Source organism: Typopeltis vanoorti, chromosome 1 (genome assembly GCF_054136105.1).
Source record: "Typopeltis vanoorti isolate ZY-2024b chromosome 1, IOZ_Tvanoo_1.0, whole genome shotgun sequence".
Taxonomy (NCBI): Eukaryota; Metazoa; Arthropoda; class Arachnida; order Uropygi; family Thelyphonidae; genus Typopeltis; species Typopeltis vanoorti.
In genome coordinates this window covers 111,943,155-111,959,229 of record NC_143549.1, presented here as the reverse complement: position 1 = coordinate 111,959,229, position 16,075 = coordinate 111,943,155, and the positions used below count along the sequence as shown (strand labels likewise).

The 16,075-nt window shown below is 39.2% G+C and overlaps 1 protein-coding gene across 1 annotated transcript in view; it reads right to left on the bottom strand.

Moving 5' to 3' along the window:
* unc79 (UNC-79 domain-containing protein) overlaps nt 1-16,075 on the bottom strand; it is a 1,277,183-nt gene that overhangs the window by 89,270 nt on the left and 1,171,838 nt on the right. Inside the window, exon 52 of the mRNA XM_090395893.1 lies at nt 10,097-10,237. Coding sequence (XP_090252019.1) covers nt 10,097-10,237 — 141 coding nt within the window. The remainder of the gene's footprint in view (nt 1-10,096; nt 10,238-16,075) is intronic.

Sequence of the window (16,075 nt, the reverse complement as noted above, 5' to 3'; positions counted from 1 at the left end):
CTTTTGCTCGTTCCCGCCTCATATTCAATGCCTCAATCACTCTACTAATTTTACCGCCTGGAAAACATACCTTGTGCATTTTATCCTCTAGCACACCTTTAATAATGGAGTCGCCATACAATGCCACTCGCTCATCTTTTGTTAACTCTTTCATGCCATCATGATTTATTTTAATAGTTTTGACCTGAATTCTCTTAATTTCATTCTGCATCCATTTCATTTCTTGCTTCATCCAATCCAATTCACCTTCCGAACCTCGCGACACATTCTCTCTATCATTAAATCTTTCTAACTTTCTAACTCTCGACCCCCCTCTTCTCACTTGCCCTCTCATTCATCCTTCTTTGTTTCCGTACTTTCGGTCCAATATACGTCCAACTTTCACTATCATTCTTCTCACTTTCACTCTCACATATCTTTCTTTGTTTCCGTACTTTCGGACTAACATGCGTCCAACTTTCGCTATCATTCTTCTCACTTTTACTGTCATTCATCTTTCTTTGGTTCTGTACTTTCGTTCCAACATGTGTCCAACTTTCGCCATCAGTCATTGTTTTTTCGCTATCATTCATTCTTTAGATTTTTTTTACTTGCGATTTCTGCATCACGCCATTTCTACTTTCATTCGTTCTCTCAATTTCGTTTCTTTCCGCTTCATTTTCATCCCATTTAACATCCGTTACGATTGCCAAATCGCTCTTTTTCTTTTTTCCTGATTTTTTAACATTTTTTCGCCACTCTTTGCTCACCATCCTTCTCTTTCAAACGTGCACTCGCAACACAATCAGTACTAGCACTTTCTGTCATCAACTTCATATTCGCATTCATCAATTCCTCGTTCAGGTCACATTTCGCACACACCCTTCTTCCATTCGCACTAAACCTCCACAAATCATTTATGTAATCGAAGGAATACACATAACAGACCTCACACTTAACGAAACGACTGAAATCCAAATTAAAATCATGGAATGACAATGCCGCCGCCATTTTTTTTTTTTTCTCTGCAGGTTACTAGGTCTAATATTAACGATTTCATATTTAGTTTAAGCAAGAAAAAAAAAACCCACACTAATAATATCGGTAGCGTACAACGTTTACAGCCGCGCTTACTTAAACAATTACGCATATATACTTAATTATTCCTAGTAAAACTTATCTGAATCAGGAGCTCTTCAAAACACGTCCGTACCGCTTGACCCACTAGCATGCATCCCCCCTCCCTTTTCTTAGTGGAATTTGTTCTCAGCTTCCAAGGATGCCCTCTTGTACTTTCCCCACCCTCCATAAAATGAAAAATTCCATCAATTGAAATCCTGTATGACTCTTTCAGAAGTGTGTAAGTCTCAATCATATGACGATGGGAGAATGATGCCAGCTGATAATAGTGCCAGACTGGTAACTAATGCAGATGATATAGTTGAAGTATTTAGTGATCAGTTTATCAGTGTATTTCATCCTCATGAAGGCAACATTAAGAAAAGCCAGAGGCATAGAGGATATGGTGGAAGAGGGACTTGATGGTGAATGAGCAGGAAGCATATGAGGAATTAAATAAACTTGATGTTAATGTGGCAATAGAACTTGATAGTATATCACTACATGTCTTGAGGGAATGCTCTGTGGAATTAACATTTTGGCACACCTATTTAACACATCTTGCAACAGAGCAAATCCAAAGGAATGGAAGGTGGGAAAAATTGTTCTAATTCACAAAGGGGGAGGGAGGGAGATAAAACAGAGGCTACAAATTATAGACCACTATGTCTGTCTGGGGTTGTTGTTAATAGTATTAGAGAAGTTGGTGAGGACTAGAATTCAGAAATGGGTTGATAATAGCAGTACTTTTTATGATGGTCAGCATGGGTTTGTAAGATGGAGGTTGTGTTTCAGCAATTTGTTTATGTATTACAACATAGTGACAAATTCACTTGATAAAAGAGATGCATATAGAGTGGTATACTTGGATTTTCAAAGAACTTTGATAGCCTGCCACATGACATGTTAATAGCTGAATTGAAACAGACAGGATCAGACAACAGATTAGGAAGTTGAATAGCTGATTGACTGTTGGACAGATATCAACAGGTTGTGTATGGAGGAATGGTAACCCAAAAGACAAAGGACACTAGTGGAGCGGCACATCTCTGTGGCACTCCACTAGTGACCTGAATAGGATTTGAATAGATTATGTGAGTGGGAAAATGAGTGGAGCTATCAATTTAATGTTGCAAAGTGATAGTCTTGAAATTTGATAGGGAAGGTTAGAGAAATTCTGAAGGAGGTGGAGGAGATGAGAGATCTGTAAGCAGGGATGGATTAACCATTAAGCAAAATAAGCACGTGCTTAGGGCATCATGGAAAGGGGGGGCACCACAGAATTTCTGCTTTAGTTAGATGACAAATTTAATTTAAATTAACTTTTAATTAGTTTTTCATTGTTTTTATCTTTTCTTACTGTTACCTACTTTGTTTCAATAAATAATGACGTGTAGAAGGCCTAATAAAACTCTAACCACGTGCATGAATGAGATGTAGTGAGAGTGGGGGGGTAAGTAATAGAGAGTTGAGTAATGAAGCTGGGAGAGTCATGCTGAATAGTGTAGAGAATGAGTCCATGAGTGTGGACTTGAATGAAGTTAAGAGTGGTAAAATATATGGTGATTCTATGATTAAGGGTATGGAGAGTGGTATGCATGAGGAGTGCTTGGCTGATGGGACAATAGAAAGAGTGGCTTTAGCAATAAAGAGAGGGCATGAAGCAGACAAGATGATAGTTATGGTGGGTACGAATGACCTGAGAGGTAATATAAATCGGGCAGGAAAAGATTTAAGAACATTATTAGATATTGTGAAGAGGAAAAGTGTCAATGGGAGAACAGTGTGTGTGCTGCCTCGTTTTGACAATTACGAGTTAAGTAGACGAGCAATGATAATGAATGATATGATTGCAAGAATGTGCAGAAAAAGAGGTCTGGAGTTTGTTGATGTTTGGAGTGTGTTTGAAGGAAAAAGGCAGTTGTATGCTAGAGATGGACTGCATCTTAACATGGAAGGACATAAGCAATTGAAGAAGTTATTGTTTTCTGAACAGGTTGAAGTTATTGGGCAGGGAAACTAATATTGAAAAGGTTGAGTGTAAGAGAGAGAAACTTTAGCACTGATTGTGTATTTATTGATCCTTATAGGCAGAATAAATTGCATAAGAGAGGGGATAAAAATCGGCATAGGACTACGGTAGTTAGTGACTTATATATCAGTTCTAAAGCCGGCACAAGATCTAGAGGGAATCTGCAATTTTTGTATACCAATGCTAGAAGCATTCGAAATAAGAGAGAAGAATTTTTGGCATTAGTCAGTGAAATCTCACCAAAAGTTGTAGGCATTAGTGAAACTTGGCTGTCAGCAGAAGATGTGGTCACTGGAATTGAATGTGATGGGTACAGTATTTTCAGGGAGGATAGAGAAGATAGAACAGGAGGAGGAGTACTGTTGATGATAGCTGATGTGTTGCAGCCAAAGAAAGTAGTATATCATGATGATAGACATGTGAATGAGAGTTCATTTGAGGCAGTCTGGTGCGAAATAGTGACCAACGCAACCAAATATACAGTTGGATGCTGCTATAGGCCAGGGAGTACGGGGGGAGATATTGAATTCATGCATCAGCAACTTAGTGCAACGAGTGAAGGCTTAGTGATTATTATGGGGGATTTTAATTATGGTGATATCAATTGGAAGGAGGAAATATCACGTAGCAAAAAGGAAATGGAGTTCATACATCTTCTACGAGATAATTACTTGAAACAGCACGTAACTGAAGGGACACGTGGTGTGAGAGTGTTGGACCTGGTTATTGGTTCAGAGGTTATATGCATAAGTAAGGTGTCCTCGTTACCTCCAGTTGGTGAAAGTGATCATGTGGTATTGACTTGGGAGGTCGCAAAATCTGTAGATTTTTCTATTAAGAAGGGGTATGTACGGAACTACAGGTTAGGCAATTATAACAAGCTTCGGAGTGAGCTTGCAGCCATCCCATGGCAGAACATATTGCAAGGGAAAGATGTTAGCAGTGCTTGGGATAAAATCAACGGGTATCTGAGGAAAGCAATATCAGATTGTGTCCCCATGGTCAGGAGGTCAAACAAGGCAGGCATTAGATGGATGAGCAGTAGTATCAAGCTTGAACTGCAAAAAAAGAAAATGTTATGGAGAATTTACAAGGAGAAAGGCGATCAGGACACCCATGAGCAGTACAAGGCTCAAGCTAGGAAGGTTACCAGCATAGTAAGAAAAGCTAAATCAGATTATGAGAAGACCTTAGCCAAAGAGATCAAGGGTAATCCCAAAGAGTTCTTCCGCTATGTGGCAAGTAAGAGGAAGAATGACTTCGGAAGGATAACCTTAGTGGGTGCTGATGGTATTGAGGTGACAAAATCAGATGTAATAGTCGAGTTACTGAGTGATTACTTTTCAAAAGTCTATCACACAAGTGAGGATATCTCTGTACCTATAGCAATACCTAATGTGAGAATTGAAGCTAAAGAATCAGAGGTATTAAATATATTGCAAAACTTAAATGCAAATACTGCGGTAGGCTTAGATGGAATATCAGCTCGGGTGTTGCGTGAATGTGCAAATGAATTGTCAACCCCTCTCACCTGGATATTTAACTTAAGTTTGAACTCTGGTATGGTCCCTAGGGAGTGGAAGTTAGGCAAAGTGGTTCCTTTGCATAAGGGTGGCTCTAAAACTGCGGTATTGAATTACAGACCAATCACCATCTCAGGAGTAGTGGTAAAAGTATTGGAAAAGTTGGTTAAAGACAAAATTCAAGAATGGGTGGATCAGGATATGATACTCTATAGAGGCCAACATGGTTTTGTTAAAGGTAGATCCTGCCTTAGCAATCTATTAACTATTCATAATAGGATAACATCCGAGTTGGACAAAGGAACTGGCTACACAGTGGTACTTCTGGATTTTGCTAAGGCTTTTGACAGGATACCCCATAGAACACTGTTACGCAAATTGGAGCAGATGGGAATGGATATTAAATTGGTGATATGGATAGGAGAATGGCTCAGGGAGAGATACCATAAGGTGGTGTATGGAGGAGCCGAGTCCAGAATGAGGCAGGTGACCAGTGGTGTGCCTCAGGGCTCTGTGCTTGGGCCAATGTTGTTTAATTTGTATATAAATGATATAGGAAACGGCTTAAAGGGAGATATTCAGTTGTTTGCTGATGATGCAAAGTTGTGTAGTGCAATAAAAAATAAAGCTGATGTTGAAAGTTTGCAGGAGGATTTAAATAAGCTGGTAAAATGGGCAAAAGAAAATGGATGTCAGTTCAATGTGGAAAAGTGTAAAGTCATGCATTTTGGGATTAAAAGATTACCAGCTGTGTATTACATCGATGGAAAGGTACTCCAAGAGATTGATGAGGCTAGGGACTTAGGGGTATTGGTAGATAGGGAGATGAAGTTCAGAGGACACATTGCTAAGGTGTCCAAGATTGCACATAGGATTACTTGGTTGTTGAGGAACACACTGACATCCAGAGATAAAGAGGTTATTATTCCCTTTTATAAAGCATTGATACTTCCACATTTGGATTACTGTGCTCAGGTCTGGTCACCTGGATTCCTTGGAGATGAGGAGGCTGTGGAGAGGGTTCAGAGAAGAGTGACCAAGTTGGTGAGTGATATAAAAAATGCTCCCTACATTGATAGATTGAGAGCTTGTGGATTGCAGAGATTGGTTGATAGGCGAAGAAGAGGGGATATGATAGAAACATTCAAATTACTAAAAGGTTTTTATAGGATTGATGCAGGGGAAATGTTTCAGCTGTGTGATAGTGATGGAAGAACAAGAGGTCATCTCTGGAAATTAAAGAAGAGTATGGTTAACAAAGGTGTCAGAACAAGGTTTTTTGCCTGGAGGGTGGTGAATGAGTGGAATTCATTGCCTGACTTAGTTGTGAGCTCTTCGTCTGTAAATGAATTCAAGAAGAGATATGACAGATATTGTTTTGCTAGTTTGGGTCTCCCACGATGAGTCTACTGACTCCATGGAGTTACCCGTAATAATAATAATAATAATAATAATGACAGTTCGTTTACACCGTATTATCGTTCACGATGCTTTCTGGCACTACCATTGTGTCAAATGAGGTAATTTTTTATAATTAACGTAACCATTTTATTTTTTATTTTCCTGTCTGTTTTAGTCTTGTTTTAATAAATTAAGTCTTATAAAAGACTCCAGAAGCAAATATAAAACAAATCACATGGTTGTCTCAGAAACGTGCCTCCGGTAAAAGGCCTAGCTGTCGCAGAAGTGCGACTCCGGCAAAATAAGAGTTAATTAAAGCACGAAAGCACAAGATTCAGCTGTAAGCCGAAAATTAAATTGTTCGTATGATTTTGCATGTGATATGTGTAACTGTGTTGATTGCCACCTAATATTCAATAAAATAATCTTTTCATTTCTGTATTTAACAGATTCCAAGAACCAAGATGAAACCGGTTTAGTTAAGTGGTGCACAAAAGTGAAAACTATCAAAACAGAAACAAGAGGAGAGTTTGGAATTAGATTCCAAGACTGCAAAGCTGACTGATTTCTTCACACAAGTTCCACAACATTATATACCATTTCCTGATCAGAGCCAATCTTCGTCATCAGAAGTAGACACAAATACCACTTTGATCACTTCAAAATCAAAATATGATGATGTTGGAATCATCAAGGTATCAACAAGCAGGTTCATCTAGTACATGTCTCACTAGTGACCTCACTTTGTCTGTAAATTCTCTCGATATCTTTACTGCAAATGTTGATGCAAGTTGCTCTACAAAACATTCTGAGGTTGAAATAATTGCTGAAAATGAAAGTTTAGTGGGCCATGGTGATGGTGGTGAAATGATTCAGTCTACAAAAGATGAAGTAAATATAGCAAAATATCCATGGTTGTGGCTTGATTTCTCTGCTGATGACGTGGCTTATTGGACTGCTTGTGGACCCAGTGACTGTCAACACCATAACGGGCCATTTGACAAGTCTTACCGACATTTCAGTAGTGGCAAACCAGTGATACTGTTCGCAGAAACTTTTTGTTGGGACAAAAAGCCAATGGTGAGGAATACAAGAGAGTGGTTATTGAATTCACCATCAATGGGATCAGTTTATTGTTTTGTTTGTAAACTGTTTGCTCCTAAAAATTTCTCACATTTTGTTATAAGAGAAGGGTTCAGTGACTGGTGAAATACTATTATAATTGATCAACATGAAAAAAGCACTACTCATCGAGCCTCTATGCTAACATACTTAACTCGCAGACAAGGTGTAGGGTTGGGACAACAGTTGGAAAAACAAATTCAGGAAGAGTGTGATTACTGGGAACATGTCACGAGGCATGTCATAGCTGTTATTGGTACGTTAGATGAAGTGGCTTGGCTTTTCAAGGAACAGAAGAAAAATTTGGTTCATTGCAAAATGGGAACTTTTTAGGGCTGCTTTAGCTCATAAGTCAGTTTGATCCATTTTTAGCAGGTCACATTGCGAAATATGGAAAAGGAAATCCTTCTTATCTGTCCAAAGCCACCTGTGAGGAACTCATTCAACTGATGCCTCAAAAGGTCCACGTGTTTAACTGTTGATGAAGTAAAATCTTCTGGTTATTTTAGTTTGTCAGTTGATTCAACACCAGATCTGTCACATATTGACCAGTTAAGTGTTGTACTTAGGTACTTAAAAGATGGACAGCCTATTGAACGCTTTTTAACCTTTCTGGAAATGAAAAGCCATACGAGTGAGGAAATGGCAAATCAGGTGTTGCAGTACTTACGTGAGGTTTGTCAGCTAAACTTTTCAAAATGTAGGGGTCAGTCTTATGACAAAGCTGCTAACATGTCTGGGTGTTATAAGGGAATGTGGCAAAAAATTTTAGAAACAAACAAGTTTGCTATATATGTGCCCTGTGCAGCATTCACTAAATTCGGTAGGCCGAAGTGCTGTTGACTGCTGTCAAGAGGCGGTTAATTTCTTTTCTACACAGTGCGGTTTCTCTATACCTTTTTTTCAGCCTCAACCAGCCAGTGGACAATTCTTAAAGGTTGAATTGGAAATGAAAATGTCTTAAAATCCCTCTCTGATACCAGATGGGAGGCACATGCTATAGCAACAGCAGCAATTTTGAAATATTTCCTTCAAATTTTAGAAGCGTTAGACTGTATAGCCAAAGACCAGTCACAAAAGGGAGACACTAGAAGAGAAGCAGATAATATTGCAAATAAGATGCAAGCGCTAGAATTCGTTTTTATGCTGAATTTTTGGGATGAGATTTTGCAAAATTTTCATAGAGTAAGCCAAGTTCTACAGAATGAGGATGTCAACTTAAAAACATGTGGAGATCTATATGGATCATTAGCTGATCAATTGTGCACTTCATGAAATGAATTTGAAAGATATGAAGCAGCTACAAAGGAAGTGCTACCAGATGTTGATTACAAGGCAGCTCAAACTCGCAAACATATCAGAAAGAATGTACCCAATGACAGAGATGCTCCAGAAGTATATCCGAATGCCAGAGATAAATTTCGTATCACCACCTTTTACACAATTGTTGACAAACTTGAAACTGAGATGAGAAGAAGAGGAGAGATATACAAAGAAATATCATAGAGATTTTCTTTTCTAAGTGATGTGCCATATAATGCTACTTCAGTGACTTCATCATCTACTGAAATTGAAAGGAATTCTCAGTGTTGTCAAAAGCTGATTGATGCTTACCCAGAGGACTTGAACACTAATTCCTCAGCTGAGTTCAGTGCAACAAAAAATGTAAAAACAAGATTCAGTCATGCTGAACTTTATAAAATAATTGTAGAAGCCAATATTGAGTGTGCCTTTCCAAATATAGACATTGCCTTTCGTATATTTTTAACATTAATGGTCACAAATTGCTCAGCTGAGCGTTCATTTTCTCAGTTGAAGTATATCAAAAATCCCATCAGAACAACTATGCAACAAGGCAGGTTGAATGCCTTATCTCTACTAAGTATAAAAGCAGACGTGTTACGTAAGATTAATTTTCAGGATCTGATCAAAGACTTTGCAATTAAAAAAAGTAGGAGAAAACTTTTCAAATCTAAATAAAGTTGAAGTATACAAAAATAAACATTATTTTCCATCTTACTATAAGTTTTGTTTCATTTTGAAAAATAAAAATTTATTTTATGGTTTATTATTGTTTATATTTTGAATTACATATATATGGGGGCACCAAAATCTTTTAAGTGCTTAGGGCCTCTATGGGTCTTAATCTGGCCCTGTCTGTAAGTGATAGTGAACAGAGATGTAGTTTATAGGTCACACTACTAAAATTGTAAGAAATCACAACGGATTATGTCAATAATGATGAGGACATTGGCATGCAGAAGCAAAGAGCTTATGGTTGCCTTGTATAAGGCTTGATCAGACCACATATGGATTACTGTGCACATATTTGGTCACCTGGTTTTCAATGAAATGAGGATGTATTGGAGAGGGTCCAGAGATGGTTTACTAAGTCAGATCTATGGAATGGAAGATATGAAGAGAGATTGAGGGAATGCAACTTGCATAGCCTTGCAAATGGAAGAAGGAGAGGGGGATATGATTAAGACATAAGTTAGTAAGGGATTGTTACCAAATTAATGTGGAGGAGATATTTATAGAGTAGAGGAAGGAAAGAACAGAAGTACAAGCCATCCCTGGAAGTTGTATAAGGAGGGTGTGAACAGGAGAGTGAGAAGCAGGTTCTTTGCATTGGGAGTAACTGGTGAGTGGTGAATACACTGAAAGTGTAGTGAGCACAGAAATGGTGAATATGTTTAAGGCACAGTTTGATGATATATGTGATGGAATCCATTCCTCAATTGTTATTAACATTAAGTTTACTGAATATCATAAATACTTCACATGGAACAACTTTCACAGTCTTATCTCAGTCTGCTAACAAATATTCATTAAAATATCTTGCAATATGAACTTAGAGAAGAAAAATGGAATATTAATTTGTTGATAATTTATGTATAATGTTTTAGTGAATACTTACCACTTTTGAGTGACAAACAAGTTGCAAGATGCCAGGTGTCACTTTAGCCCAAAAATCATTCAGTGTCAGAGAATACATCTGATTTTGCTCACTTCCAGGTGGGTTCAAAGCAACCATATGTTCACAGTACATGGTCCATAACTATAAAATGGAATACAGTAGCAAATTGAAAACTAATATATTACAATGAAAGTAGTCTTTTATCATTTTTAAAATAAGTACGAGGGTGGTCTGAAAAGTTCTCAGCCTCGACCATAGATGGCAACACTATCAGCAAGATTTTTTTTTTTTTCTAAGTTGGTACATCTGTCATAAGCATCCATGTGAAATTGCAAGTCATTCTATCAAGTAGTTTGTTTTATACAGCTGTCTGAAGCAAAAGTGTTGTCTATATCCCTTGAAATAGATAAAATTAAGTATCGTATGGTTATAAAATTCTTTGTAAAAGAAGGTTTAATGCCCAAAGAAATTCATTCGAATTTCATAAAAGTTTATGGGTACTCTTCTCCTTTGTTTTTGACAATTAAAAAATGGGCTGCCGAGTTTAAACATGGCCTTAGCAGCCTTGAAGATGATCCACGTGAAGGACGTCCAAAAAGTGTAGCAACATCAGAAATCATTGATCAAGTGCACAATATGGTACTGGATGACTGGCAAGTCAAAGTGCATGAAATTGCTGAGCCTATAGACATTTCAAAAGAACGTGTAGGATATATTTTGCATGAAGAATTGCAAAGGAAAAAGCTTTGCGCAAGATGGGTGCTGCGCTTGCTCACAGCAGATCAAAAACAAACTTGGATGAAAATCTCTGAGCAGTGTTTGGAGCATTTTAACAAGAATAAAACTGATTTTGTGTGTTGATTTATTACTATGGATAAGACTTGGATTCACCATTACACACCAGAATCCAAACAGCAGTCAAAGCAGTGGACAGAAGCCAGTTATTCAGTGCCAAAGAAGACAAAGTCGGTTCCATCAACAGGAAAGATCATGGCATTGGTGTTTTGGGATGCTAAAAGCATTTTGTTTATTAATTATCTTGAAAAGGGTAAAACAATAACCGGGTAATATTATTCCAATCTTTAACCAGACTAGATGAAAAAAACTCGTCAGAAAAGACCCGGTTTGCAGAAGAAGAAAATCATCTTTCATCAGGACAATGCACCTGCCTACAAAGGTGTTTTGGCAATGGGAAAATTAAGGGATCTGTACTACGAATTGTTGGAACATACACCCTATTCCCCAGATTTGGCTCCCTCTGACTTCTATCTCTTCCCAAAACTAAAACTCTTCCTTGCTGGTCAGCGTTTTTCTTTGAATCAAGAGATGATTGCAGCTGTAGAGGGGGTATTTTGCAGATCTTACTGAGATCCACTACAGGGACGAGATAGCGGCAATGGAGCATCGATGGAATAAATGTATTAGTCTTAAGGTAGATTATGTTAAAAAATAAAAATAATTTTGAAATTATAAATTTGTTTTTTCATTGTTAGGTAGAGAACTTTTCAGACCACCCTCATATTTAATTCACTCTTTCCTAAAAATAATAACTTAAGAATTTCATTACAAAGTGACAGCCACATTAATGTTACGGCATGAAGCAATTAAGTTTATTAAAAGAGTGAAAAGCTTGTAAATTCAATCTGTGAGCATTATTACAAACTTTTTTTTTCCAGTTTTAACAACAGCCAACAAAGCACTTTTTTTTGCTTAGATTAGAAGTTTTTTTTAATATATCAATCTCACATAGAAGTTATTATTATTATTATTATTACATAAGACCTTTAGGGAGTCCAAACATTCATCGAGGGAGGGTACCTACTATACAACCTCTGCCAATCCACCAGCCGCAACTACCTTCATCATCTACACCAATGCCATCTACCACCAACCACCACCACCACTAGTATCTTCATAAACAAACATCCATGCACAAGGTGGGATTTGAACCCGCAGCCTTTTGGCTTGAGAGCGGATATGCTAACCACTCATCTAACCAGGCCCACAAAAGTTGAAAATCCTTATAGCACATTAGTATCATATGTAGGCAGAGTTTTGGAACACAGGATACTACTGATATTTCTTCTTAAAAAGCTGGAAGATGTAGTTGTTTGGAGATATGTGAGGAACCAATCTTGAACATTTCTGTTCAAGAAATAGAAACAGATAGAATGAAAGATATTTGATGGGTCAGTTCAGTTGGATTTTAACAGGCACATTGCAAAGCAGAGGAATGATGGATATGAGTTCATTGGAAGAAGCTAAAATATATCTGCTAAAGTTGAAACATACTGTCTGTGTGATGTAGACAGCAGTTGAAGAAGTGAGTCAGTGAGAGAGAATTACTGATCAGATCAGATCAGATAATTATCACTTCCAGGTCTCTTACCTCCTTTTATAATTTTGCCTTACTGGTCATTGGGGGGGGGGGGGGGTGGGGGGGGGGGGGGGTGGGGGGGGGGGGGGGTGGGGGGGGGGGGGGGTGGGGGGGGGGGGGGGTGGGGGGGGGGGGGGGTGGGGGGGGGGGGGGGTGGGGGGGGGGGGGGGTGGGGGGGGGGGGGGGTGGGGGGGGGGGGGGGTGGGGGGGGGGGGGGGTGGGGGGGGGGGGGGGTGGGGGGGGGGGGGGGTGGGGGGGGGGGGGGGTGGGGGGGGGGGGGGGTGGGGGGGGGGGGGGGTGGGGGGGGGGGGGGGTGGGGGGGGGGGGGGGTGGGGGGGGGGGGGGGTGGGGGGGGGGGGGGGTGGGGGGGGGGGGGGGTGGGGGGGGGGGGGGGTGGGGGGGGGGGGGGGTGGGGGGGGGGGGGGGTGGGGGGGGGGGGGGGTGGGGGGGGGGGGGGGTGGGGGGGGGGGGGGGTGGGGGGGGGGGGGGGTGGGGGGGGGGGGGGGTGGGGGGGGGGGGGGGTGGGGGGGGGGGGGGGTGGAACACAGGATACTACTGATATTTCTTCTTAAAAAGCTGGAAGATGTAGTTGTTTGGAGATATGTGAGGAACCAATCTTGAACATTTCTGTTCAAGAAATAGAAACAGATAGAATGAAAGATATTTGATGGGTCAGTTCAGTTGGATTTTAACAGGCACATTGCAAAGCAGAGGAATGATGGATATGAGTTCATTGGAAGAAGCTAAAATATATCTGCTAAAGTTGAAACATACTGTCTGTGTGATGTAGACAGCAGTTGAAGAAGTGAGTCAGTGAGAGAGAATTACTGATCAGATCAGATCAGATAATTATCACTTCCAGGTCTCTTACCTCCTTTTATAATTTTGCCTTACTGGTCATAATATGTACAGCCACCAAGACATACAACTAAAGTGCATGACAGTACTGAAATAATAAATGAGAAATATATACTATCATTTATCTCCACTAAAATGGTATGACTTTGTGACAGAGACATTGTTCATGTCTTAAATGAACTTATCAACTCGGTGATTTATATCGCAGAAAATGCAAACAATTCCTTACACAATATATATAAGGTAATTCTAATTGCAGCATGTAAAATATGCTTGACTACAATTCTGGTAACAATTTCTATGTGGCAGCAAGGCGAGTTTAAAGCCATCTGGTGTGAGGTGAAGTCTTACAAGATCAAATACATAGTGGACTGTTGTTATAGATATAGATGACTGGATGCTAGACAATGAAATGCATTACCAAATAATATGATGGGTGCAAAACAAGTAATTACCATGGGTGATTTAATTTTCTAAACATTGATTGGGTAGCAGTAAAATCTCACAAGAAGAATAAAACTAAATTTATACAGCTGTTGGAAGATAACTTGCTCAAGCAGCATGTGATAGAAGGAACTTGAGGTCAAAGAATGTTAGATCTGATTATAGTGTCTTGGGGGAAGTTTCAGTTAAAGACATGGCTATTCTGCCTCCATTTAGTGACAGTGATTACAGGAAGTGGTTAAATTTATGAATGCTCCATTCAGAAAAGGTGACGTGCAGAAATACAAAGAAGGAAATTGGGACCATCTGAGAAGTATACTAGGTTCTGTCCCATGGTATCATATGCTAGATGAAAAGGATATCAGTGGGGCATGGAAGCATTTAAAAAATATTTAAATGACGAAACATGGGAACATGTCCAGAGTTCGAAGAATGAATAGGGTAAAAGTAAAATGGATGTGTAATGTTACAAACAAGAATCTTAAGAAGGAGATTATGTGGAAGTAATACTGTGTGGATTAAAAATGAAATCAGCAATGAAAATTATAAGAAGCAGGCTAGAAGATTTGTAACCGCTGTGTGGAAAGCTAAGTCTGAGTATAAAAAGAAACTGGTTCTGCAAGCTAAAGACAACCCAAAAGAATTCTATTGTTATGTTGCAATTAAAAGAAAGAATGAGTATGAAAGAATAACTCTGCTGAATTTAGGCATGTGACAGATGCAGAAGATACTATTGAACTAATGAGTACTCGTTTTGGTAAAAAATACCAATTTGTTGTATGCAAGATTAAGCTTGCTACTATCTCTTAACTGGATGAAGGAACTTGGGTGTGTGAGTAAGAGGTATTAGAGCTCTTGAACAAACTATATAAGAATTTGGCAATAAGGACCAATGGAATAACAGTACGAAGGTAAAAGAGTGTAGAGCTGAACTGGCTGTTCTTTTTACTAGTCTATATAATTTGAACATCAGAATAGGGAAGATTCCACAGGAGTGGAGAGAAAGTACAATAATCCCACTGCACAAGGATAGAGCAAAAACTCATGTTTCCAACCTGAGCTATCAGTATCTCTGGAATGGTGGTGAATATTTTGGAAAAGTTGGTAAGAAATTGTATACAGAAATGTGTTGATAGAGAATCTATACTTTGTGATGAACAGCATAGATATACTAAGGTAAGGTCATGTTTCAGCAACCTGATCACATTTTATAATAATGTTATGGTTGAGTTAGACAAGGGAAATGGATACACCAACATACTTTTAGACTTTGCTTAGGCTTTTGACAGGATAACAGTGAGGAAAACAGCTGCATAAATTGGAGAATATGGGAATGGATTATAAAATATTAGTGTAAATAGGATAATAGATGACTGACAGATATCAGAAAGTGGTATATGAATGATACGAGTCTGCAAGATTTAAGGTGACCAGTGGTGCACCACAAGGATCAGTCCTTGATCCACTGTTATTCAATCTTACATTAATGGCATTGGGAAGGATGTAACTGGTGACAGGCAGCTGTTTGCTGCTGATGATGATGCAAAGATAGGCAGGGTAATTAGGAATGCAGCTGGTATGCAGTACCTTGAAGAATGATTTGAACAGGCTAGAATTGTAGGCATGTGAAAATTGCTATCAGATCATTATTGACATCAGATCTCCATGAAGTCAGACTCATTGCAGAAGCACACACACACTGTCACACACAAAGGTCATCCAACCAGTTCTTAAACTCATTCAATGTCTGTATACACAACACACTCAGCCATCAACCACTCTCTATACAAAGAACCTTCTCCTCACACCCTTCTCATATAGTTTCTAGGGATGGCCTCTTGTTCAACCCACTTCACCCAATCTCCCAATCTATGAAAAATTTCTTCCATGTTAACCTGGTAACAACCACTAACTTACATGTCTCAGTTATATTTCCTCTTCTCTCCTGTTCATGAGGCTTTGCAAATTACATTCCCTCAATCTGTCTTCATATCCCACATTCCAAAGACCAGTTACTACCTTTGTGATTCTCCTCTGGAACCATAACCTTTTTATTTCTAGATGCCAAGTTCCTCTGCATCATTGCCTTCACAACCTGTTCACTGTGGTCCTCAAACTTTAGTTACTTTGCACCACCACCACTCCCAGGTCACTCAATCTCCTTCAAAGTTTCCCCACTAAGCATATACTTTACATCCCATTATTGTACCAAATTTCAGACCCTTACACTTTGTATCACTGAACTAATGGTTCCATTTCCCCGAACAATTCATACTCTTCAAGTCCTACTGTAAAGCCAC